Source organism: Pelodiscus sinensis, chromosome Z (genome assembly GCF_052426305.1).
Source record: "Pelodiscus sinensis isolate ZL-2025 chromosome Z, ASM5242630v1, whole genome shotgun sequence".
Classification (NCBI taxonomy): Eukaryota; Metazoa; Chordata; order Testudines; family Trionychidae; genus Pelodiscus; species Pelodiscus sinensis.
Genome location: NC_143085.1, coordinates 16,796,071 through 16,823,925, shown reverse-complemented (window position 1 = coordinate 16,823,925; position 27,855 = coordinate 16,796,071). Strand labels below are relative to the sequence as shown.

Here is a 27,855-nt window from a genome sequence, read left to right as displayed (position 1 = left end):
CCTGTGATTTGTTAAGTTTGGAAATTGTTTTCTCTTTCTCTCTCATAAGGCATTTAAAGTTAGCAATGGATACACCTATATTCACTTAAAATCTCTTAGTAATTAAATAAGCTTGTTTTATTATTTAAATCAAAGCTAATCAAGTATTGTCAACTATGTGAGAAACTATTTACGGTAGCAAATATATTGTACATTGATCCCTTTACAGGGGAAACAAACGTAAAATAACTATCCAGCAGGCAGGTGGATAGTGCAGAACACGTTTTTTAGGGAAACTCCTGGACTGGTTGTATATTAGATTAACCCTGCAACTAGAAACCAAGGCTGCTGGAAGCCAAAGTGTGGCAAGTGATTTTTAACAGGCTGCTGAGGTCAGAATTGCTGGACCAGGACTGAGGCTATATAGAGAAACTCAGAATGTAAACCTGAATGCTACTGACTGTTTGTGACGCACATGGGTTGTGAGCTACAGCAGCAAAGCACTGACACACATCCCAAATTGCAGGGCTTGGATGACAGCCCTTCATAGGTCTGGACTATACTCACAATGTCATAAGATGTAGTTTGGTTTACTGCTCTATTTTCATCTGAACTACATGGATTAGCTCAAAAGGAGACTGGTAGGAAGAACCAGCAGAAAAACAAAATAAGAACAAAAATATAACAATACCTCCAGAGACTATCAATGATCATTAAGGGAAAGGAAGGGGAGTAGATTATTAATTGGGAAATGCTCACTACTCTGAGTCTTGCCAGATTAACAGGATTTATTTTGCCCAGGGCAGAATCTAGGGACACTAAACCCTTTCTTAAAAAGAGGAAGCAGAACTAGAAGAAGGACTGAGAGAAATGCAAAGATGCTGCAATTCATAATACCACTATCACCTACCTCATTCATAGCATTTTTCATCAGTACATAACTTTACAAAAGAAGTCAGTATCATTATCCTCCATTTTACACAGGTGACTTGACTTGCCCAAGGTTACTAATGCCCTGAGCCCCAGTCCAGTGTTTTAACCATTGGGCTGAGTGCACCTTATAACTGTAAAAGCAAGCATTATTTTATTCTCAGATGATGCCCTGGATGTTTTTAAAGAGACAGCCACCACATTCATCCATAATCTCTGTAATACTACAGCACAGAGTTCTCTCTACAGTTCAACTTCTTTTGTCTGTCAGCTGGGCAGTCACTTAATTTAGCACAAACTAGGTTATGTACTTACCAGGAAGCATCAATAAATTGGCAACTCACTCAAAGATCATCAGAATAGTTAACACTGAAAATAAAAACTAAACCACAAGCATCTCTTAAAAGACTTTGCACTATACACATGACTATACCATGCAACAATCTGGAAGCGTAGGCCAGCACAGACTATGGCCGTTTCTTCATTAAACAAGAAATCACACAGAATACTTTTCTCTGGTGCCCCATAATGCGCTCTGGCTGACTAATAGTTTCTGGATATAATTTAAGGTATTCATTTTAATATATAAACATGAAACTGTTTAAGATCTGGTTACTTAGGACATGGGCCCTCTTGCTGCATCTGAAACAGCATCCCAGGCAATTAGTGGAAACAATAGAGCTCCTATTCTCTCAAGATATATTTCCAAAGGGAATAGTTAGAAAGCTCCTAGCAGGGCATTTTCTAATGAAGAATTCCAAATATGCATTTCCTGCTTACTCTGTCAGAACATGAATTATTAGCTTTCTAGTAACACTGAACAATGCATATTTCATTTCTTGCCTTTTAGAGGTGAGGCAAGACTCCTGGATTATATACAAAGGATAATAAAGGTTATTGCAGTTGGAAGTATCTACTATTCTATGATGATTTATATGGTCAATCTATTTAATCTTTACACATAGTAAGTCTTATATGTTAAAATTTTAAAGATGATGTAGATGATCAGTAGCCTATGAACTATAGCAATATTTCTGAGAAACAGAGATATATATTATTAACCAATCACAGTAAGTCACTGACAGGGCTCATAATGAGGCTTAATTAGACGTCTGACCGGGACAGGGTTCATACCTGTCTTCATAGTTTTTGTACAAATTTAGTCTATATCAGTTATGGGTGTAATTTTCTGTTTCATTAAAAACATTGTTAAAGTAATACAAGCACTAGTGGGCTGCAATTACACTCATATAGCTTATTCCCTTCAACATATATATCAGTAGTCCCCAACCTTTTGGGGCTGCCGGGCACCTGGGGGGCGTGGGGAGCCACTCATGCTGGGCCGCACACACACCACACTCCTGGCGCTGCTCCTGTGCCGCACGCCATGGGGCAGGGCCGCCCATACGCCGCGTGCCGAACAGTCAATGCGCTGCATGCCTAGGGCCGGCGTCGCTCCTGTGCAATATACACAGGGGTGGGGATGCGCATACGCTGCGCACCCAGGGGCCAGCACCAACCGCACACCCGGGGGTGGGGCCAGCTCCGATCACTCTGTGGGCGCACAAATGGTCCGGCGGGCACCGTAGCGCCCACAGGCACCGCTTTGAGGACCACTGAATATATAAGCTACGCTAGTTTAACTGCATGCTGTGTCTCAGCTATACTGGTTTGCAACCTTTTTTTACTTAAACCAGCACAGAAAATGTGTGCAAACAATTCCTCGTATGGGCATCATACTTTACAAAAGAAAGACCCAAGTAGCAGTAGTTTTTATTTATTTTGTAAAAAGTCTTTTAGTTGGTCCCTAAATGCACAAAATACAAATTCACAATACTATATCCCGATAATTCTCAAATTTCTATAGCTAAAAGATCCTTGAATGTTGACTTTCCGCAATCCTCAAAAATACTCCACAGTTATATACCTTCACATACCATGGATCAAACTACTTTACAGAAGTGGGGATGTATTCCCCCCTCTCCTATTTTGCAGATAAGGAAGTGAAAGAGAAATGTGAAGACTTTCAAGGTCACGAAATGAATCAAGAGAAAAAAATATAATATTGGAATCTTGACTGTCAATCCCCTCCTCTAACATGCTTTTAGCACTTACCTACAGATTCATCTTTACATACTTCAACTTTGGCCTTAACTTGTCCTAAGGCTCCTGGTGCTGCATCACACCCTGAAGGTTCTCTCTCTTCTAAAGGTCCAGAATCAGCAGCAGTGGAGTCTGGTTCCTCTGTTTGGCATTCCAGATCCAAAGACTTGTCTATGTGTTTTATTGGTGATACTTCCCCATTTGGGGTGATGTCATTGTTTTGTTCCCTTTCCTCATTGTCCTTCATTTTCTTGTAATGCAGACAGGGAATGCTACTCAAAGGAGGATCATGTTTCTGTAAGTACAATTATACAAGCATGTATAAATTCAGAGACAATAAAACTACAAAAAGATTAATCTAGTCAGTTTCAAGATGTATTCGAAATAGTTGTGATACTAGAAATCTACAGGAGCTTTCAGGGGGTAGCCGAGTTTGTTTTTTCCCCCCCTATAAAAGACTAACAAACAAAAAAAAACCAACCAAACCAAACCGGTCTGGTAGCACTTTATAGACTGCTTTTGTGGGCACAGCCCACTTCTTCAGATGACCCAAGTTATGAATTGGGGACATGAAAACTCGAAATACATATCTGAGTTTTCATATCTGTCAAAGTCAGACAGGACTCACAGATTTGGCAGACTGCTCTGTTTATTTCAGCAAAGCTTTGCTAAAATGCATGGAGAAAATGTGAGTGCCATACAAGGTTCAAACCTCTTGATTTATACAGTCAAAAGAAAGCCAAAATTAACAGGATTATAAGGGGAGCAAAACTTCACATAATTAGTGTGAGGCTACTCAAGTACTCTTCATTTCCACATCAAGCACACAGCAATCTCCTGTCCAATTGCTTGGTTAGCTTAATTGTTTCTTCCTAACACCTAATGTTCCTTTTCCTATTAACTCTTGCTAGCACTTTGTAATCTGCATTCCTACAAACAACATTAACATACTTTTCTTCTTCCTGTTCAGAGACAAACAGTATTCCTTCAATTTATTCAATTATTGCAGCATAATTTATCTTTCTCTTATAGTATAATTCTTTCTACTTTCACATATCCCCAACTCATAATTCTGGTCATCTGTAGAGGTGGGCTGTGCCCACGAAAGCTCATGATACCATCTACATGTTTTGTTAGTCTATAAAGTGCTACCAGACCATTTGTTTTTTCCTAGAAATCTACAGTAACCCTCTTCATGAATCCCCCTGACATTTCTAAAGACTCATTTTCTTATTTTTAAGTGCACCTCTCCCCACTGCTGCTCTATACAGAAAGCAAGTCAATAAAAAGAGTAACTAAGGGAAAGGAGAAACAACAATAAAACAGACTAAAAAATGCTATAAATGAACAGTTGCAGGCAGTGTTATGATTGTGTCAGTTCCAGAATATTAGACCAGTGAAGTACCATCTGAAATTCAGTGTTGATAAAAAGCAAAGTAATTTACACTGGAAAACAATCTCAGCTATACATATAAAATTATCGGTCTAAATTAGTTGTTACCACTCAAGAAAAAGATGTTGGAAGTCATTGTGGATATTTCTCTGAAAACATTCAAGGTCCAGTGGCACTCGGGAAAAAAACCAACAATTTTGGGAATTAACAACAAAGAGAGCTATAAGAACACAGAAAATACCATACTGCCTTTATAAAGTCATGGCACATTCCAGATCTTGAGTACTTAGTACAGATATGACCATCCCATCTCAAAAAAAGATATATTGGAGGAGGGAAAGGAACAAAAAAGGGAAACAAAAATGATTAGGGATAAAGAACAGCTTCCATATGGAGGAAAGATAAATAAGACAAGGACTTTTCAGCATGGAAAAGAGACAAGGAGAAATATAATAGAGGTCTATAAAGTTATGACAGGTATGGAGGAGTTAAAGAAGCAAGTGTTAACTACGCCTCCTAGTAACACAAGAACTGGTGTCACCAAATGAAATTAATATAGCAGATTTTAAACAAAGAAGAAGAAATATTTTTCAGAGAAAGCACAGTTAACCTATGCAAACTCTGTCAGAGGATACTGTGAAGGCCAAGATTATAACAGTGTTCAAAAGGAATTGGATAATTTCATGAAGGACAGGTCCATCAATGGCTAATAGACAGGATGGGCAGGGATGCAACACAATGTCCTGAAGTATCCCTAGTCTCTGGTGCCAAAAGCTAGGAATAAGCGATGGAGTATGAATCACTTGTGGATTACCTGCTTTGTTCATTCCCTAAAGTGCCTAGCATTGGCCACTGTCAGAAGACAGATACTAGGCTAGATGGATGATTGGCATGACCCAGTGTGGCTGTTATTATGTTCTTATTGGATAAACTTCTATTGGAGCAAGACTTGTCTCTCTCACCAACGGAAGTTGATCCAATAATACATAGTACTTCATTCAGACTAAAACAGATAAGAAAGTTTCTTATAACTTTCAATACAAGAAAGTAATTCTCTTTAGGCTCCTAAACTTCTCATCCCCACAGCACCTTAGGTGTTAAAAAATAACTAGGGGGCTATGCCCCCTGCTTGCTATGCTCGCCAATCCCACTGTACACAGGGACTAGGCAACCTGGGCTCTCCCCCAGCCACTAAAGAGAGCTGGGTTGCAGCCACACCAACATGGGCCCCTGCTCCCTACCCCATGAGCCAGGACCCCTTCTCCCTCCCCCTACAAACCCTCCCTTCTCCGGGCTGCGGAATGCACTAGGCCCCGGTCGGGGAGATGAAGGGGTGCCTGCCAGCCCCATGTGAGACGAGGTGAGGCCAGGATGGTAAGGAATGGTGTCCCTAGCCTCTGTTTGTCAGAGGGTGGAGATGGATGGCGGGAAAGAGATCGCCTGATCATTACTTGCTCGGTTCACTCCCTCTGGGGCATCTGGCACTGGGCTGGATGGACCTTTGGTCTGACCCAGTATGGCCTCTCTTATATGTAGGTAGTACTGTGTGCATACAGTGCTCTGGGGGATTGCAGACTGCTGAGGTGGGGAAAGCAGCAGCAGAGGCGTTCACTGTCCTGACCTCCCCACCATGTGGTCCTGCATATGCTGCTCACTGTCCAGCCCTGCCTTCAGAGCCCAGAGCCGCCCGCTGGGAGCAGAAGGTAAGGAGCAGACAGGTAGGTGCAGCAACTCCCCCAGGCAGCTCAGGGGTGCTCTGGCAGCCATAAGTGCAGCTGCTGGGAACAGGGTGAGTCTCCATGGAGGCAGCTGGACTGCAGGCAGTCAGGCACCATGCTCTGGCTCCCCAAAACCCTGGCAGCGGGGGAGCCCCCCTCAAGAACCCATATCTGGCATTTAAGCCTAGCTGGGAGCCCCCACTTCTAGCACCTGCCCCTAGGCTGCTGTCCTAAGCACCATACCCTCTCCCCCTGCTCCTGGGCTGTCACAGCTGTGATGTTGAGTCTGCCAGCTACTATTCTATGTTTCTTGACATTGAAAGCCCTATGGGATGGGGTGGAGGAAGGAAAGGGGAGTAGGGACTTGGTTTAAAATAGTAATCCTAAGTGGTGAGGGTGAGCAGTGAGGTCGGGCTCAAGCTGGGAGAGGGAGGAGGCAGGCAGGATGCAGAGTAACATGGTGACATCACTCTGTCGTCTCACAGGAAGTTTTTTGTTTAATATATAGAGATACAACAGGTATAACTATTTTTTCCCCACTATTCCATCTCCAGATGAAAGCTCCAATTTTAAAATAATTTAGGCTGAAAAGTCAAAGTTTTGTTAAATTACAAATATAAATAAAATAAATATAAATAAATATATACACACACATACAAAACTCAACCGATATGCTTTCAGATAATACAGTGAATGTTTAAATTTGAACTCAAAGCAAATTCAAGTTTTGCAGACTCCTATTATAATTAGTGGGAGTTCTGCTGAAGATCATAGATAACACGTCTGCCTGAAATTCCATGAACAAGCCATAATTTAAATCAGCGATGGGTAACCAAAGCTAGCGAATGGGGCACATAAAAGGCCTTCTGTCTCAGTGCACCACAAGATTGTAATCAAAACAGTACCCCAGGATAGGGCAGTTTTGCTAAGTGCACTTGTGTACCTAGAATTTGCGGAGTATGCCAACTGAACCATAGCAGTGCTCTGATTGGATGCAGAGGGAGCACACAATTCTCGGTCAATGTCGTGTGCAATCAGTTTTACGAGCATGTCACTTGAGTAAGACTGTCCTATGCCAACAGAAACCTGGAGAATATGGCCATCATGCACATGAGCAGGGCTCGACAATTAGTGTAATCTACTCACCCATAGTGAGTAGATAAGCTGGCACAGCCATGCAGCGTGGTCTGCACACGTGCAGCATGCCGAACTGGGCAGCTGGCAAGTGGGGCACACCACCGCTTGGCGAGCCCTGCACATGAGCAACAGTAAACAAAATATATCATGGGCCACAAATAGAACATCAGTGAGCCACACGCAGCTTATGCAACAGAGGTTGCCCATCACTGATTTAAACTATAATTAGACCCTCTAAATAGAATGAACACTTAAAATTTAGATTAACCTCTGCAGTGTTATGAAATAATTTTATAGTGTTGTGATAGAATAAGGGAAGCAGAAAATAAGGGAAGCAGAAAATAAGACTGACTATATTTTCATGTGTTAACCAGCAGGCTAGAGCTTGCAAAGCAAGAGTGAGCAGCTTCAAGGACTGTCACCAGTGGCTGGAAGGAATTGGGCAAGTGGGTTGGTAGTGGCATATGACCACCATAGTAGCACTACTCCAGGGGACTCCAAATCTAATTCAACAGGTACTGCTAAGGAAAATTTTCTGATGATCATGAATATGGCCCTCTAACACATCTATCAAGTCAACATGAGCTAGTACTTGAAAAAGAAGAAACTGTTTTTGTAATGTGTTAGAATACAGAAAAGTTTGTTTTTCAAACAGTTGTTCCCATCTGGTCAAATCCCTTTAAATATAATCTGAAAGGTTTGAAAACTTCCCCAATGTATAATTCCAAAACTGTTTTGGCCAATTATTAAAAAAAACCAAACCAAACCAAAAACCACATGAATGATACCTAATAAATGAATTATTTAAAAGTATAATTAGCATCTTAGAGTCCTACCCTTATGCTTCCAGTTCCCAAGAAATAAGGTCTGGACCAGGTAACAACTCTGGATTCTCTGTGCAGATATACAGGAATGCCTGAGTTATGGAATGTCATGATCCATCCATCAGGCAATGGTTCCGTAGGAGGACGGCCACGACCTTTATGAGAGGAAACAAACAAACTCATGCACAATTTTTAAGCTAATTTCTGATTCTATATCCTAAGAACTTTCTTCACCTGAAACTTCATTACAAAAACTAAGAAATGCTATGGGTACCTCCATGGATATTATCCCATTATGTTTACATCTAAAAAATATGAATGGGATATATTTGTACATTGTGTTAGGTAGAAACCACTAATTTGGAAATATCTATGGATTATCTCCCCAGATTTATATAAAAACTGTATTACTATACTTTTTCTAATACAAATTAAATAATTTTAATTCATTAGTTCAGTACTATTTCCCTTTTATTTATAGTGGTAAGCCAGTATGCAGTCTATGAAGCCCTAAAATAAAACCAATATAACTTGTGGAAAACCATGAAATATTCTCTTTTAAGAGTTTTATTAGACAATCTTTCTATAAAGCAGCCACTGTTCTTGTCTGTCTGTCATGGGATTTTCAACTTACTGGTCCTGTGCACGTGCCAACACAGCCTGGCTCAGTGCAGCGCCGCATGGAGAGAGGAGTAGAGACAGTGGGAGGTGAGCCCACAGAACATAGGGAGAGGGGAGGGAAAGGGGAAGGAGGGAACTGAGCCATCAGAGCATGGGGAGAGAAGATGGAGGGGGCTGAGCCCACAGAGCACCAGGGTGGAAGCAGTGCTGCCCCCGAGCCAGGATGGACAGCTTTTTCCCACTGCCCCGACTGCTGGGTGGGCAGTTTTTACCTTGCAGTTTTTACTAGTGAAAACACACTACATTTAAGACCAAAAAGACAAATATTTTATATATATAAAAAATCTTTTAAAAAAGACAATCTGTCCAAAAGCACACCAAAAGACTAAAAATAAAGCTTTCAGCTAGCAATTTAGGAGAAGTACGTGCCTATCCATCTTTCTCCTAAATTGGTAGCTGAAAACTTTATTTTTAGTCTTTTGGAAAGATTGTCTTTTTTTTTAAAGTTTTTAAATATATATATATATATTCCCCCCTCCCCTCACTGAAGAGATCTGCTCATTCACACTCACTCATGTGAAAGGGTAGACTTCAGAAAGCCATTGTCCCAAGCAGCAAGCATATACCAAAGGCACAGCACAAGTCAAGGTTTTCCAGCTCATTCCTACTGCAAGGCATCACATATCTAATACAATATTTACTCAGCTATGAAGTATGGACTTCATATTTCTCTCACACACAGATACATACACCACTGCCTTACCAGTAGGTTCTGGCTTTTTCTCATCCAGCCTCTCTCCTACAACACTGCAATCACTAAGCTGTTTTGCTTCAACCTTCCTGAGCATTATGCTTTACACAGTACTCCCTCACTTAACTTCCCTCCTCTCACACCCTCATGTCTTTCAATCCAACAAAACTATCTCCCGCTTCTCTTCACCCCACCACTTCAACACTGAGTGCCAACTCTACATCCTCACCATCTTGTTTGTTACACTGTTGTTTTCCTGTATCTTGCGTGTTCTTTTATGTTGTAAGCCCATGGTCAACAACCCGTCAATCATGATCGGGAGGGCTCAACCAGTCGATCGTGAGGTTTCGAGGCCCCCATAATTCCCCCTACCCCCAAGAAGCCCCACTACCTACCTCCAAAAATGGAGGTAGTGCCAGCTTCTCGCGGGTGGAGGGAAGTCCGGCAGCTGTGCACCACTTACGGGGTTTCCGGAAGTGCGCTGCCTGCTCCCCTCCTCCAGGTCTATGGTGCGCTGGGAGGAGGTAGGAGTCCCGGAGGAAGATGCGTGCTAGGGCTGGGGGGGGGGGGGAAAGGGAGGCGCACACCGGGCTCCCCTCCTCTGCAGGGGAGGAGGTAGGAGTCCAGGGGGAAGTACGCGCTGGGGGAGGAGGAGTTCTGGGGGGGGGGAAGCGTGTGCCGGGTGTCTCCTCCTCTGTGGGGGAGGAGGAGTTCTGGGGGGAAGCGCGTGCCAGGGCTCCCTTCCTCTGTGGGGGAGGAGGTAGGAGTCCGGGTGGAAGTACGCACTAAGGCTTCCATCCTGAAGTGGGGAGGCATGCACCGGGGCTCCCCTCCTCAGTGGGGGAGGAGATAGGAGTCCCGGGGGAAGCGTGCGCCAAGGTTTTCCTCCTTTGTGGGGGAGGGAGGAGGAGAAGAAAGGTGCATGCCAAGGATTCTCTGCCCCAGCCAACACCCTGCCCCCTGTTCCCACTAGCACTCTGCTCCCACTGGCATCCTGGCCCTGGCCCTGGCCCCTGCCAGCACCCTATCCCCTCCCCGCCACCCTGTCCCTTGCCTCCACTGACACCCTGTCCTCTGGAATGCAGAAAGTTTGTGTGTTTGACATAGTATTTTATTTAAAAATGAAGCCTGGCCAACAAACCCCTAATTGGGGCTAAGCCCTCATCTGCCCACAGCATCATAACACTACTGCACTCCCCCTTCCCACAGACCCTTGATCTGAGCCTATCATACACTGGAACCCCCTGCCCTGAGCCCCTCACATACCTTAACCCAAAGTCCTGCACCCTCATATCCACAAGCCTGTGGTTTGCTTAGTACCCTAACCCTACATCTGACCCCAATACTGCATGGCCTGAAGCTCCCTCCCCGACGCAGCTTCCCCTTCTCCTCCACCTCCTGCATCCAGATTTCCTCTCAGAGCTTGCACACCTCTCACCCCTTCCCACACCCAAATCCCTAATTCCCACCCCAGAGCGTACACATCCAGCCTCAACCCAGGGAGGGTACGGCTAGACTGCAGAAGTTTTTCAGAATTCCAGAGATATCCCAGAAAAACTCTTCTGCATCCAGGGATGCATTTGTTCTTCTGCTTTTTTCAGTGGAAGAGCAGACATGCTCTTTCAGTAACCCCTATATTCCTCATGGAAAGAGGAATAAGGGGGCTTCCAAAAGAAAGGATTTTTCTGACATTTGGTCCAAGACCAAATGTTGGAAAAACTTCTTCCTACAGAAGAATTGGGGGGAAAAAAGCAGCAGTATAAGGGTTGGGGATAGCAAGTGATGGAGAGGAGGAGAATAGAGAGGAAGGGGCGGGGCTGTACATCTTGGCTTGTTCTGTCATTTAAAAAGTGATCTTGGGTGTAAAAAGGTTGCAAAACATTCCTTCTTAATTGTTTATACATCACCCAATATTTCACTAGCATGCTATCACGGTATTGCACCCATCCCGAACTTCCACATCTAGGTGAAAGAAGGCAGGTGGTCATTTTAGCCATGACTGAGCCTAAAATAAGTAGGCAAAAAAACCTGAAATTTTAATACCAATAGATTTTCTGGACAACTATTCCTTTTCTTAAATGGTTATTTCTATAGCTAACCAAACAGTATTAGGAATCTCACCTACAGTCAAGACACAACCCAAACATGATTTCATCCCACAATCTTTCATACTTAGCTACCTATTTATAAAGGTGACAGCTCCAAACAACATTAGGGACAAAATTCTTATGCTCACTTTTAAGGTAGTATGGTCTTACTCCTTCCTACCTGAAAAGCCACAGAATAAACTATGCTAGCTGACGGTTAGAGATACTGCTTTGTGGGATTCTCTTTTTTATAAACAAAGAGAAAAAATGTATTCCTCAATACTAGACTGAGTTTAAATTCAAGTTATGCTATTTTCACTTGGATTCCTCTGTATTAGTTCTGATTTTAATACTTTGCAATGTTTGCATAAGGACTGCTACATAAGTGTAAGCAACTGATTTTTCCAAGAGTTCTTCATACATGAAATATTCCCTGTAAAATAAAACAACTTCAACAACAACAACATTAAAGTGATTGTTGCAAAAGAACATTCCTTTTTGGCCATATCATGATATTAAAGATAGAAGAAAAAGATTAGATTACATAGTTCATCCACTTGCTAATGCAGAAGCATTTCCTGTATTTCTCGTGGCACTCTGTACCTCAGAATACACCCCTGAACTCCCCTATTCATCACTGTCATGACATGTTTTATACAGAAGCGTGCCTCACGAGGTATCATTTTAAAACTCTTGATGGGCTGAATATTAATATCCTGTTGGATTGTATGTGACGTTATGTGACGTTATTGAATTTTGCTATGTGTGTTACCAAAATATGTTGTAAGGTTGGGAATTCCCACAAGCAGCCTTTCAGGTACAACAGTGGAGTTCCCAAATATGCTGAGGGCTCATTAAAGGGAATCCACACTCCCAACAACCATCTCAGATTTCTCAGAGAGCACATAGATAATGAAAAATATTTGACCAACATGTCTGGAAAACAATGTCTTTGAATTGAGGGCAAGAGTCCTGAGCTGGAAGGCAGTTCTAGCCTGTGAACTGAAGATCTGTGATATCTTTGTATTAGGGATGTCAGCGACTAGTTGAGTAGACAAATACAGGAGGCCCCTGATTTGCGACTGCCTGAGTTTCCAACCCCCCGTACTTACAACTATTTTTGTAAATGCAGAAGGGGCCAGAAACACTTGACTTATGTCCTTGGCCCACATTTATGATGGAGCCCAGCACCTTTCGTCAACGAGGGTTCGAGTTACGATGTCCCCGACTCATGACGCTTCCCAATTAGCCTAGGCTTATCAGGTAACTGAGTCACCACTACTTGACTACTCACTTCTGCCCCTTCCTTGCTGCCTTTGTATCCGAGGCAGCAAATGGGGGGGGAGGGGAGAGCAGGAGTCTGTGCCTGAAGATGGCAAGGGAGGCACAGACACAGCAATCTGGGACCCCACATGAGCTGGAACTGCTGAGTCCCAGCTTGTGCCAGGTCTCAGACCTAACACAGCTGCAGCTCTGCCTTTGCACCCAGCTCCTACTGCATTTAAACTGCAAAGCCGCAATGGGGCCTCTTATTGACTAGTCATGTATTCTATACTAATTGTATCAAGTACGTGATTAGTCATTTATCTGGTGCTTAACATCCTTACTTTGTATCATCTATCAGAGTGAGATACTACTTGATTAAAATCCTATTTATAGAACTCTGATTACCTAAGAATTAAAAGAAAATTTACAAACAGCTTTGATCTGTATGATTATTACTTATCACTTTCAATCTCTGTAGTAAATATTTTTAATCTAAAAATAAGCTGAGGTTTGTAGCTTGCCAACAAAATCACAGTGAGGGGGCCCAGGTGAGCGAGACGGAGGGCGCGGCAGTCCAGTCCAGGTTTCACCTATAGAACCATGTCGCATCTCTATAAATCCATAAAATAAAATTTCACATTACAGAGAAGGATTGAACACAAAAATACTATGAAATCTAGAAATGTAGTGGCCATATTCTATGAAGCAAGGCCTTTCAATAGCAAGAACCATATCAGTCTGCCTTTAAGTTCCCACATTGAATTACCTACAATTCTACATAAATGCACTACAGAAAAATAGAGGTTTACTGAAATGTAACTTACTTTTAAGTACAGTTTTTATTTTGGTCATCATTGGCTGCACACTTGTCTCTCCATCAGATGGATGGTCACTCTCTCCTCCATATTTCTCATCTATTCTTCTCTTTTTGGGAGCTCGAAGGCCCTCTTCCAGCAGAGCATCCACATCATTATCAAAATCATCCTGAAAGAGACATGGTCAGATACCATCCTTCTATAGCTACCACTGTCCCTTGCTCTGTCAAGAAAAGTTATACATGATTTATACATAGTTTGACTATGGAATTAGATGAAAGATTCCCCAATGCCATGGAAGAGAGACTGAAAAACAAGGAGGTCAGTTTTTGTAAGTGGTCGCTGGATCAAGAACTGGTATTTCATGATAGTCTGAAAAAAACTGAATGACACCTACATACACAGGCAGCCCATAAAGAGTCTATTAAAATGTAGTACATCATAACAGAGATAAATTCAGCACCTTCTAAAGTCTTCTGTTGTATCATATTTTTATCATAAATAAACATTATTATAATTAATAAAAGAATAATTACATTCAATGTACTAAAGTTGTTTAAAATTGATAGAATTTTCTTCTGTTTAAGAATTTTAATAATTGTGTGTGTTTTGTCTTCAGGACTGCAAGCTCTTAAATGTTGTCTTTGTCACACATCTTTGCACAAAATTGTATAATCTCTTAGTAAAAATTATTTACATACCTCATAAGAGTAATTCAAGGTTTCTTCGTCCACTTTATCTCTTTGAACGATTGCTTTAGACGTGAACCCTCCTCCTTCTTCATCAATTTCCATCAAATTGTCAGTAAAATCTTCTAACTCATCCAGAACAGCATATTCCACTCTCTTTTCCTGATCAATATCATTGTCATCATCCTTCTTGTCATCATTTTCACCCCCTACACCTACAGCTTTACCATTACTACCACCAAAAGGACAAACATACAAATCACCATTGACATTATTAATACTAAAATCTGTATCTGGCTTATAAACTTGCTCAGCTCCAGTGTACAAAACTTTTCTGTCTTTGCTTTTGCAGCTTTCTGTAAAGCTAACACTAATTTTTACATCTTTAAGTAACTTAAGATCAGGGATGAACTTTCGAACTGAAGGTGCATGACGAGCAGTTCTTGGGCTTTGGTCACTATTATTAGGATCTATTATAAGACGAGTTTTGTAGCAAGCAGATCCCTTTGTTAGAAGCTGTGTTCTGCAGACAGCGTGCGTGTCCCCAGCAGGGGTATCTGACTGTCCATCACCACCAGAGCCAACGTCCATTACCTCTGCGTCACTGGACGTTTGCAGGGGAGGTGGTGGAGGCTGTTCATTAGGCGGCAGAGGTGGGGGACAAGTATGGTTCTCCACATTCATTTCTCTTGCAGGTTCTTTGGGAAGGGGAGGTACATTTTCAATTTTCTCCATATTTAAACTGTAAAACTACTGTTTTAAAAAAACAAGGCTTTAAGTAAACTTATATAAGCTATATCCTAACATGCAGAAGTCCATCAAGATAGGTTTATCATGTTCTATTCAATATGCAACACTGATGATTCAGTTAAGCTGACTACATTGTTCTTTTCATTAATGTAGACAGCTTTCAGAATCACTGTCTCAATTATTGGAAATCACAATGCATTCAGCTTAATAGCTGAAGATTAAGTAGAGTGCATCTTCATTGGATAAGCAGGTCTCCTTTTCTTCTTTCAACCTACAAAAAGAAAAAGGTATTTGTCACAGAAGAGCTTGAAAGCCAACTGTCCCATTCATCAGCACTGAAAATGGAATTCCTTCCCAAACTCTTAATTAAAAGGCTATTTACACTTGTATTTAACTTCCAAGTGGTTGTAATGCTCTTTTTACCAGAATTAACTGTTTCCATTGCTTCATTGTTTGTGCACAAAAATCCAATTGGTAACCACTGCTGTGTGACTTGCAGTGCAAAGCACTGATTTTTAAATGGGTAAGATAAAAACAGATGGTTTGACTATTAAGTATCATAGCAGAGTGCTACCTATATAATCAAAAGACAATTAGTTTGCAATACTAAAACAGTCAAATGTTAAGCCTTCATTATTTGACCATATTCTTAAACAGTATACAGGTTGAAACTCTTAATCAGGATTCTCTGGTCTGGTAATATCCTCCAGGATGTTGCAGGACCAGAAAGCCCCAGTAAAAGGCCAGCAGCAAAGATCCCTGCCAAGTTGGCAGGGCAATTGGCTGCCCATAGTGAGCAGGGCCACCCAGCACATGGCAGCAGGCTGCCCAGCAGCATTGGCTGACCTGGCTGCCCAGAAGGTCCCTGAGCTCCAAGGCAGTGCACGGGGCTGTCCTGTGGGTCCCAGAGCTCCAAGGCGGCAATGGCTGCCCACTGGAGTCAGCAAGGCAGAGGCCAGCAGGAGATAGGAAGCCAGGCAGGAGGACAGCAGCCAGGCTGGGGGGCCAGTAGCAGGGGTCCAAAATGACCTTCCCCAGTCCTGCAAAACCTCTCATCTGGGACCAGTCAGGTCCCATGCGTGCCAGACCAGGGAGGTCCAACCTTTAATTGATTATTTTCTTCAGTGTTCAACTATCTGCAATATTTTTAAGACTAGCTTATCAGAAATTAGTATCTCTGGATACTTTAACACAGAAAATTTGATCTACTAAAAGGTCAAGAGTAGAGCTTTCCTATGTAGGGATACAAGCAGCTGTGTGATCTTATATCCGTGACTATTACAAGTCTCTTGAATTCCTCAGGCATGGCAGATATTTAAAACCTAAATCCACGGTACTAAACTGAAGTCTTGTAACCACTGCTATTAATTTTAAACTACTACTAGGCAAAGTTAACTGACAAACATTTAATTACTATGTAACTGAACATTGTTACAGCAAATAGGTTCTTAATACCATCTTACTTGTTTTTGTATATAACGTGGGGAGAGGGGAGATTAATTTTATTTCAGTTGTCTGTGCAGGGCCACAAGTACCTAGGGAAGAAGAGAGGCTCTTTTATGGTCATTTCTTACCTGCTAATCTGGTTTCTCCCAATCCCTTTGTGCCAGCCCTATAGTGCGTGTAATACCGACTACCAGCAGGAAATAAAGTAATGTTACTCTCCCACCCGTGAGAGTCAGCTGGCTGAGTCTGCTCTGTTCAAAATCTTCCCAGGCAGTAGTGAAATTATACCCACATATTTCAGAAACCTTAGTCAAGAGTACCACCACACAACATATGAAAAAACCGAGGCAAGATGTCTGGGTTGCCGGAGGCGGACTTAGAAAAAACAATTATAATTCTCTAATGTATCTCTAAGCCAGATCAGGCTATGTGAATTTCAACTGCATACAAGCTACAAAACAGATAGGGCAGTAATTAAAGCATTCAAAATGTAATGGGTTACAACATGCTAGGCCTAAACACGTAGCGGTAGATAGAACACAAAAAAAAAAAAAAGATTGAAGCTTTTCTTGGTCAAAAAGAACAGTTTTGAATGCAAAGTAACTGTGAAATGCATAGCACAGGGGTGGCCAACCTGCAGCTCGTCTCCCCGAAAAGTGCAGCTCAGGAAGCCGCTCCTGTGTCCCCTCAAAATGACACCTCTCCACACACACACACCCTGTGCTCACCAGGGTGGTGATACAAAATGGTGCACAAAATGGCAGCCATTGACAGGCTCCTGATATGGCCAAAACCACCTAAGCTGTTTCTTAAAGGGGAAGCCTCTTTTTTGGGGGTGGGCTCAACAATTCTGGTGCAGCTCTTTGCATTTTTTCTGCCGCTGTTTTGGCTCTCTTTGTTAAATGGTTTGGCCACCCCGGTATAGCACTAGACAGATGTGCCAAGCAACTAAACAACAAAAAACAAGATTTGAATATTAAAAATCAACTGTTATAACCTAATTAGGAAGGATCAAATAACGGGAGAAGTGAAAGAGTAAAAAAAAAAAAAATTAACCTGTTTCCAAGTCACTGGCAACTTGAAAAAAAGCAACTGAATCTTTATTCAACATCTGAACGCTTAATTACATAATGGGATATTCAATTGAGTTGGCTACTGACTGCCAAATCAAACTAGGAAACAAGAGGTGCCCCACTTTATGATTAAGAAAAAAGCTGTGATCATCACGGACTTCAATCTGAATGACTTACTGAAAGTTTTATGCTTCCAGTACTAAAACATCCACCGCTTCTTGCGGCTTCTTTTACCTGCAAAGGACGAAACGGAGCCAATGGGAGCTGCGAGGCTCTGTGTTCGCGGCACCAGTAAACAAACAAACAGGAGCAGCCAGTTAATGTGTTTCTGAAAGTGATTTTGTGGAACACTTTCAGAAACACTGTTCTAGATGACAACCTCTTAACTCAAGAAACATTGTATCCAAGATACAGGAATTTTATAAAAGATCTCATCTTCACAAAGAGAAGCTGAGAACAAAACTAAAAATTAGTGATCAACTACAGTACAAATGTGATCATGATCACATTTATTATATGTAACCAATGCAAATCCAAACCAGTAATATAGATAGCTGATGCTTTAAAAATATCCAGTTTCACAAAACTGAAAATGAGCCAAAACAATCGGAAGAAAGAATTTAAACAGAAAAGGTTAATTCCGAACTGTTTAAGAACATTTTATTAAATGTCCAAACAGCCATAATCCCACAAGTGAGACAGAAAGCAGCATGGTTAAAAATCCAACTTGGCTACTAAATACATATACATACAAATATGAACAAATAGAAGAAAGGAGAAGCTGAGTGTAATTAACATACATCAGAAGGTAGGGGTTGCAGAAAACTTAACTGAAAGCAAAGAACATAAGCAGAAATCTATGGACATCAGAATTAGAGAGGAGTTATTTGTTTTGTTTAGTCATAAAGAAACAAAAAGAATCCTAACACTGGTACTGGTCCATAACTAGATGGAAATGCAGAGATGGCAAATATGTTCAACAAATATCTGTTACGTTTTGGAAAAGGACAGCTACTGCAGATACAATTTCTTTTTAAAATCAGAGGTAGTTTCCAATAAGAATGTGATAGTATAACTGTTTAAATGGTTACCATAAGGGCTATATGCCAGCAGCTAGCTCTCAGGAGATAAGGGCCAGGAGCTGACAAACTTGACTCCTGGCATACATCAACTCCCAGGGAGCTGGCTGCCACCCCATGCTGCTGCCTCTATCAGCTGGAACTGGGACAGCAGGTGGGAGCTGACTCATGTTGCGAGCTGACTCTTAAGCTGGCTCCTAGCCCTGTTCCTAGAGAGCGGTCTCCCAAAAAGCCAGGCGCCACCTATGCAGGAAAGCTTATATTGCAGAGCTCACAGCATGTAACCACTAAGATTTTGAATGGTTACACAGTTACTTAACTTCTTTTTAACCTCCCTAGTTTTCAGTGGAGTCTTGCAAGAACTGGTTCTTTGCCCAGCAATCAGAAAGATTGGAGAAGTAGTAAATAATGAAGATGATCTAGAGTGCTCTAGATCAGTGTTTCTCAGCCAGTGGTATGAGTATCCTTTGGGGGTACTGGAGAGAAATCTGGGGAGGAGGGGAGTTATGTCAACACTGTTGAAATTTGGGAGAAAATGGAATGTTTAAGTCTTACAGTGTTTTATTATTTTTGTACTTTTTACACCTAAAAATTTCAGCGCCTGCCCAGCTACAATTAAGCTGTTTAAACAAACGAGTTGCAATGACAGAAAAAAAAATTGTGGGCCTGAAAACTGGAGGTACTTTTTATTTATTTAATTTATTTATTTATTTATTTATTTATTTATTTATATATATATATATATATATATATATATATATATATATATATATATATATATATATATATATATATATATATATATATATATATATATATATAAAAAAAAACTTACCTCCAGTTTTTATTTTATTTTATTTACAGTTAGTGGATTTTGTGGACCTCCTTAGGCTCTACAGTAGGGACAAAATGACGGGTTCCATGTGCAGGACAGAACTGCCAGCAAGTGGGATAAGGAGAGAGGTGCACGATCTGGCCAGAAGATGGAGTGCAGGAGGGGGTGAGAAGGGTGCGAGGTCTGGGTGGATTGTGGAGTGCAGAAGCAGGCTGGGAGTACGGTGTCTGGCCAGGAGGCAAGGCATAGGAGCAAGGGAGGGTGTGGGGGTCTTGACAGGAGGTGAGGGAGGGAGGATTGGGGTATAGGGGTCTGGGCATGAAGAGAGGCACTTACCTGGCTTCGCACCCCTGCTGCTCCCACTGGCAGTGCCTTCTCATGCAAGCTGAACGCCCAGCTCTCGGCCAGCTCCCCAGGCTGCAGGCAGGCCAGCCAAGCAGTGGCACTATAGGCCTCCAGGACCTCAGACACGTAGCTGGCACAGGCCAGCGTGTCCCCCTGGTGCAGGCAGAGGCCTTGCTCAGGCTACAGCAGATTCGCCAGTAGCAAGCTGTAGAGCTCATCCACCAGCTTGAAGCTGCCACTTCAAAAGGCCTCCTCAGCCATCTGCAGCATCTCAGTGCAGGGCCCATGTTCACCTCTACACTGCCCACTCCACTCACCAGCAGTTCCTATGCACAGAGATGCAGAAGCAGTTCCACCAGATTTTACCTTAGAGCTGCCTGCCCCCAGCAGCAGTGGCCATTTTACCAACAAGTGGCCTGGAGTAGGAGGCAGCAATGTGACCTGAACAGGGGTGGCAGAAGTCCAATGGGGGCAGGAAAGGGGCCATGCGGCTCACGGTGGTGGGAAAGTCAGTGGCAGAGTGGCCAGAAAATGCACGGCACCAAAAGCTAATCTAGCTCCCCGCCATCAAAACTCCAATGGAGCCACTTACACTATATGTGGGGGAGGAGGCTGTTGAGCCACACATAAAGCAAAGCAGTGCATGGAATCATTTCTTGGTTGCTTCTTCCCCACAAGTAGTGAAATGTCCAGCAGGGCTTTCCATGACATATGGTCGGCGTGGATCTGTCAGTGAGGCTCGCGTGCCAGAACTTGCCAACCCCTACTTTAGATGTATAAACTAGGGATCTAACACAGTAGTCAATTAACCAATAAGCAAAAGTTTGATTGTTATTGACTACATGCATTTAAATACAGAGCTGCAGTGGGGGCTGCAGCTCTGCATTTAAAATGTAGTAGGAGCCATCCCTACAAATTGAGTAGTTGATAAAAATTCTGCTGTCTACTCAATTAATAAATTAACCTCATTTTAACATCTCTAGTATATACATGGTAATATAGAGTAAGAGGTGGGAGGTATTTGGCACTCATTTGACGATGACTGGAATACTATGTTCAGTTCTAGAGATCACAATTTAAGAAGAATGTTGATGAATTGGAAAGGACTTTCAGAAAAGGAACACAAGAACAATTATAGGATTGGAAAACATGACTTAAGAGTTGAGACTACAATTTAGTCATGGGTATGTTTAGTAAGAGTCATGGAGAGATCATGGTAATAAACAAATATTCTTGGCCTGATCTGTCCATAGTTTTTACTTTAAATAACCCTAACTAAATATCAGGGTGGATAATCAATTTAATAAAAAATAAAAATTGGATATTATTTAAATCAATGTTTTATTTAAACTGTTTTTATTTTTAAAATCAATAAAATACTAAATTTCTCATTTAAAAATAGTTGTCAAACATCACAAACGTGCTACACCTATGCTTACAGCTTCATAATAATGAATTAATGGCTTTAGTCTGACTAGGTCTTGCTTCCAGTAAGTTCTGGGCTTTCAATTTCTAAGTCTTGCCCACATGCTCAGGGTTCAGCTGATCGCCATATTTGGGGTCGGGAAGGAATTTTCCTCCAGGGTAGATTGGTAGAGGCCCTGGAGGTTTTTTGCCTTCCTCTGTAGCATAGGGCATGGGTCATTAGCAGGAGGATTCTCTGCATCTTGGGGTCTTTGAACCATCGTTTCAATGACTTCAATATCTGAGATATAGGTGAGAGGATTATTCTAGCAGCAGGTGGGTGAGATTCTGTGGCCTGAATTGTGCAGGGGGTCAGACTAGATGATCAAAACGGTCCATTCTGACCTTAAAGTCTATGAGTCTCTCAGCAGACTACAGTAACATGCAAAGACAGACATAGGATGGACAGAATTATTTTTGTTCTGTGTTTAGGTGGTGTTGGTCCTGGACCAAGCAAAAGCAGAGGAGTTACTAAACAAATTGTCTTAAGACAGAGACACAATACATAGGAAATTATGAAGGCAGTATAAAAAGGAACAGTGGAATGGACTGGTAAGAAAAAGGGAATACATTATTCACCACACAGAGCTTCTATATTTCCCTACACTTTTGCCAAAGAAAAACTGTCATGGGTTCTGGGTATAAGAGACCCTATCTGGGAATATTTTGAAGAAATTCATTCTCTGGATAAAAAGGGAAAACTATTTAATGGAAGAAAATGACATAGATATGCTTGAAAAATTATGCAGATCCAGTGGTTAGTAGCTTACAATAATTCACTTTGCAATACATCATTCTTCAAGACTCTCTGCAGATGGTATTTTGCAGGGGCTGTTCCTACCCGCTTTATGCCCCCTGTGTTCTAAAGGGATGATTTGGAGGGCCCTTTTCTAAAAACAGAAACAAATGGAACTTGAATCAAGAGGGCCAACATGTTAAGCACACTAGATCCACAAATGCTATTATGAAAACCAGACCCTCAAGACATGCCCTCTGTTGTTAAAGCCAAATGCAGCAACTCACCAGTGATTGCAATTTCACTATTAAAATACTCCAAAAAGGAACAGCTTACTAATAATCTAAGTAATTGAATACTTAAGATATTAATTTCTATGTTAGGGAAAGGTTTTCATTTGTCATCAGAGATGAGCATAAATCATCAGGGAATCTAACTCCTAAGCCGTATGACCAACGTGACCATACTAACAAACTGTTTATGTAAATCTGACTAACATTCTCCTTTTGGAAAACTTTAGAATGATGAATACCGTTGAAAAGATGTTAAGTGGGAATTAAGCACACTCAGAACAACAAAATTGAAGGAACTTCTGATAAACTGGAAGGAATACAGACATAGGTCATTGTCTAATTGATCTATAAGACACTTAACTCCATCAAATAGACCATCTGAAAGGAGAGCATGGAAAGGAGTTTACTTTCACCACATTCTAATGCTGGGCTATTAAACTTTGGAAGCCCCAGGGGCCACAATGATACTTCACAGCACATGCCAAGAGCCGCAATTTAAGTGTGGTTGCACATGCATGCAAATATATATGCAAATAGCTTCCTTCACACGGACAGCCATGAATACAAAGATTAAGGCTAAACTATATAACATGCAGGCCCCATTTAAGTCAGTTCTGCTGATATTAATAAAATGCAAAATCTATCCGATTTCCACCCACGACAGCACTTTTAATGAGCAATGACAGTCCAGGAATTTAACTACTAAAATGCATATCAACAGAACACCATTATATTGACTACTTTTTTGTTTTGGCTCAACATGTGGGCCGCATGTTGAGCCCCGTGTAAACCCCAACCACAACACAGGCCACAAACAAACAGACTGCATATGGCCCACGAGCCACTTGTTGAGTACTCCTGTTCTAATGGGAAAAATGTTCTTGGCAACTATAAAGAATACCAAAAAGCAGCACTGAATCACACAACATACCCATTCTAATTTTCTGAGCGTAGTCTTTGAAGGAGACAGGTTTTTACTTCAAGATAAACCTGATGAAGTAGCCATGACATATGAAAATATCTAGTATCCAGCAATGTGACACAGCTAAAAACGTAAAAGTCTTCAAAAAATTAAGTTCCTTAGTAGAAGTTATACATTCCTTCACTAAGGCACTCAGAAGGATGAATGGTTCTGAAGAAATCTGAGCCCTTCCTAAGGCTAGTCATAACCAGGATTTCCCTGCTCATGGCTTTCTGGAGCCAGTGGATATTTTAGAACAGACAAGAAAGGCCACTTGCATAATCAATGCAGTTTACAAGTCCACCCCCTCCCCCCCCCCAACAAACAAACCACCCGAATCGAAACTCTGCAGACTAATCCCTTCAAAAAGAATCTCACACTCAGGCTCATCTATCTTCACGTCATCAGCATCTGCCACGTCCGCATGACAACACTGCCTTCAGGAAAGTTCTTTTCTGCTTACAAAACAAAAAAGATTCAGTTTTGAAGAAAAAGAGCTAAATTAACCATCACCACAAAATCAGAACTGAGCTTCTAAAGAAGGCCCCATAAATCACCACCACACAACAGTTCACCTTCCTCCATGTCACCAGTCTTTGCACAGAGAAACATGTTCTGAAAAGGTAGAAAATCTCGAGGCCATCAAGATGCCCAAATAAAAGAACAAACAGAGATACAACCATGATTATCTCCACATGAGAAAGAAAACATATATGCAATACAGATAAGGCAAAAACAATGCAGATAAATACAAGGAGCGCTGGTGCAGCCAGCTAATAATCACCATTTTGTCCAATAAAGATTGCATCCCTCACCATGGGTATCATGGTAGGTTAGAGTAGAGTACCATAATAGTACTCATTGTTGAGACCATCTGGAAAAATTAGCACCGAACAGCACCTTAATTAAACCCCACTCAAGGAGTGAAATAGCTGCTCCATTTACAGCATGACCAATTTGTTAATGCAATTTCTATGGCTTTGCTCACAGTGGTGAGGAGGGAAGAGGCAGTATGGGACCATTTGCAGTTCCGCAGAGTACAGGGAATAAGGAAGGTTTCCATTCCCCCACAACTAAGTATCAGTTTCCTAAACATAACAAAGGAAGAGGGAACAAGCAAATGGTAAGACAGCTTTAAAGGCAATTCTGGGCCAAGAAAACATCACATTAGAGTGAAATGTCTACCTCTTAATATAGCACTCATGTGAATATAAAGTAGAAACGCTTTTTATGAAAAACAGTGAACAAAAATTCACCAAAGACTAAAAAATAAGTCCTAAGTTCTTTGGCAGGCTAGACATCTCCCACCTGCTGGAGATAGAAAAGAAATTGAAAATGTTCAAGCCAGCCACCCCTTTGTGAGTGGGAAATGACAGCACACAGCATTGCCTGATTCCTGTCTTCATCTGATGGTAGGAGGCCTTGTGCAAAAGGGAATTATTGAAAAAACATTAAATAGATATATTTATATTCGGGCAAGAGGCTGGCTGGAGGAGCTGTTATTACATTAGGAGGTTATTAGGTACAGAATCCTTATTTCCCTGTTAGGAAGGAATGATCAGCTGGGTGAAGGGAAAGCCCATTATTGCTCACATACATGAATCAGGGAGAGAATTTTCACTGTTTAAAGCAGCAAAGAGAAGGATTGGGGGGAAGCTTCTCCATTCCTCTGGTGTTTCCCTGGGATTGTGAGGGGACACGAATCCCTATTACTGCAATTACTTCTAGGGTAGTCAGATAAGGATAATTGCAGAAGAGACAGAGGGAGAATTAGGAGTAAAACACCTCACTGCTCTGGGAACCTAGCAAATGAAAATCCACCTCATTAATTCACATTAGGGAGGGAAGAAATGCAGAGAAGGCCCTTCCTCATTACACTGAAGCAGAAGAGAGAAAAAAAAAGCAAGAGAAAATCATTCCTGTTATCCCAAACTGAAGGAAAGGCTCAGGAGAAGGATATGAAGGACCCCTCACCCCCATTGTGACACAAAAAGGGTGCAGGATACAGGAAAGCAGGATGTGCAGGCTTCTCGTTACCACAACGGGAATGAGGGAAACAAAAGGGAGGAGGGGGAGGAGTTTTCCTTACACGGCAGAGGCTGAGCCTGTGAATTAGGCAAAAAGAATACGAAGAGGGATGCTTCCCTCCTCCATCTCCATGTGAGTGCAATTCCTCTCCGTTCCCATTACACAGAGGAAGGGGACGCGCGCAGACAGGATGTGCAAGGGGAAACAGTCCCCATTATCTCAGTGTAAGCATGCGCTAGGAGGAGGGTTCCTCTGCATTACCGGGAGGGGGGCCAGTGCAATGCCTGGGGCGGGGGACGGACTCTTTCCCAGCAACCCACTAGCGGGGCAGTAGAAGATGCAGGGAGAAATTCTCCATGTTGCCGACGGGCGGGGAAATCTCCCTATTCGGCCGCGCGGGGAGGGAAGGGGGGCAGCAGAGAGAATTCTCCATCTCTGGGGAGGCTCGTCGCCATTACGCTGGGGGAGGCCTGGCGCCTCATTACCTACGCCGAGACTCGGGGGGAGGGGGTGCGGCACGACTCGAGAGGAGCAGGAAGGTGGGGACCTCCCCAGACCCCGGTGGATCGGACACTGACGTGCGGGGGAGGCAGAGCAATGTGCCCCGGAGCTGGGGGGAGGGAAGAAATCCTCCTATTACCCCCCGGGGGCGGCTTCACGCACGCGGCTGGGCCGCAGGCTCCCCCCGCCTTCGTCGCTGGGGGTCAGCGGGTTAAGCACCCACCTGCGCCATTCCGGGTGTGCCCGCCGCTCCTCTCTCCCGGGCCAGGGGAGTGCCTCGGCCGCCGCCGCCTCCTCACAGGAGCCGCCTCCCCCGCCTAACCGCCACCATCTTGAATCGCCTGCTCCAAGTGCCTCCCGTTCGCGTGGGTGGGGCGTTCCGCTCCTTGAACCAATAGTGCTGGCACTTCCATGTGCCAATCACTCCCTGTCTCGCGTTCTATTGGCTATTTCTCGGGCATGTCAGTTCGTTCAACGACTAGAAACCTTCGTAGGCGACGCCCTGCTTCAGTGGCCAATGGCAGAAGGGCGGAGGCGGGAGTTAGGAAGGGCGGAAAAGGGACTCGCTAGTCTAGACCCAAGAATGGCCGGAGGGGGGGGGGGGGAGGGGAGGGGAGGCTTCTTTAATGGCTCGAGGAGAATGAGCGCAGGAGGCCCTAGGCCCCTGGCAGGGGGTGGGGGTGTTTGTCATGTGTGTTGCGAAGGCAACCATCACCATGGTATCCCAGCACCGTCAAGGCCCCAGAGAAATCCGAATGGTCTCACCCACTAGGCAGAGCAACAAGAACTAGCTCAGGCGAATTGGGTGCTTTATTGCCAGCATATGGGGAGCCAGACAATTCACCACAGAGTGGCCTCTGGCTTACGCCTCAAGCCAGCTATGCCCAGACATATGCGTAAGGCTAAGATTATCATTGGTATTTTTAGTAAAATTTCAAGGATGGGTTATGGACAATAACAATTCACAACCTGCAGCCTTTTCATGACTTTGACTATAGAAATGCTCCCAGGGGTGAAAGGAACTTACATTTTGTGACAGGTACTATCCTGTCACAACCTGATTCCCTGCCAGCTCTTTAAATAGCTCTCTTCTGGTTTCGCAGCAGTTCAGCCAGTTCTTTCCCGAACTGTGCTCCAAGCCACAGCCCCTTCCTTTCACCTCTGCTGCTGACAAACTTAGTGGCATGTAAGGCCTTGTGGTGGTGGTGGTGCTGCTGCTGCTTTGGAGAGCATCTCCACACCAAGGTGGTGGGGAGAAAGGGGGGGCAGGAACGGCAGGAACTGACAGCTAGCCCCTGAATTGCGGGGTAGGGAGGGCAGACTACTACAGCCACTTGCTTCTCCAAGGCCCCAAGGACTACTACTTTGAACACCTCCAGCATAGCCCCGGGACTGCTGCTGCTCTGGCAGTCCCAAAGGCAGCAGCCATGGCCACTACTCAGGCAACATTCGGCACATCTGCCGCAGATCTGGCCCAGCCATGTCCACAGCAATAGTCTCTGTGAAGCACTCAGTAATGGGCCCAGGGTGACTGGCTCCAGGATCTGTCCAAATATCTAGCCTCCAGCAGCAGGCCCTGGGGTCTGCCACTCCAGCAGCTGCTCAGCATATGGCCCTGCAGATGCTCACGCAGTAGCAGCCTCAGAGTCAGCCACCCTGCAGTCACCACTTGGGCCAGCTGTCCCAGTACTGCCTGAACAGTGACCAGTGTGGTTGGGCCCAGGGACTGACCACCCAATCAGTCGATGATGCAGCTGGCCCAGGGTGCCATATAAGTGGCTAGCCCCATGGCTGCTGCAGCAGCAGCAAGTGGCCCTGAAGTCAGCCACACCAACCACTACAGCTGCAAAAGCGATGAAGGTTGTGGAAAGTCATGGAATCCATTACTTTGGCAACCTCCATGACAACTGCAGCCTTATGTGAGCTACTATACACTGGATTATTAAATCTTCACAGGTCTGAAATTGATAGTCACCCAAATTACAATGTACTAGACCAGATAGCAGATGCTGGAAGGCTTTATCTTCTTTC

The 27,855-nt window shown here is 43.1% G+C and overlaps 1 protein-coding gene across 6 annotated transcripts in view; it reads right to left on the bottom strand.

Moving 5' to 3' along the window:
- DGCR8 (DGCR8 microprocessor complex subunit) overlaps positions 1-26,201 on the bottom strand; it is a 55,859-nt gene extending 29,658 nt beyond the window's left edge. The window contains exons 1-6 of one of the 6 annotated variants that reach the window (XM_075898346.2): positions 26,048-26,193; positions 16,527-16,598; positions 14,326-15,334; positions 13,634-13,793; positions 8,097-8,239; positions 3,025-3,307 (exon numbers count right to left, since the gene is read on the bottom strand). In XM_075898346.2, coding sequence (XP_075754461.1) covers positions 3,025-3,307; positions 8,097-8,239; positions 13,634-13,793; positions 14,326-15,048 — 1,309 coding nt within the window. In that variant the 5' untranslated portion in view covers positions 15,049-15,334; positions 16,527-16,598; positions 26,048-26,193. Of the gene's footprint in view, positions 1-3,024; positions 3,308-8,096; positions 8,240-13,633; positions 13,794-14,325; positions 16,599-23,675 lie in introns of all 6 variants that reach the window. The other 5 variants (XM_006134615.5, XM_075898343.2, XM_075898347.2 and 2 more) reach the window with 5 other exon arrangements.
- Between the last annotated feature and the right edge of the window lie 1,654 nt (positions 26,202-27,855).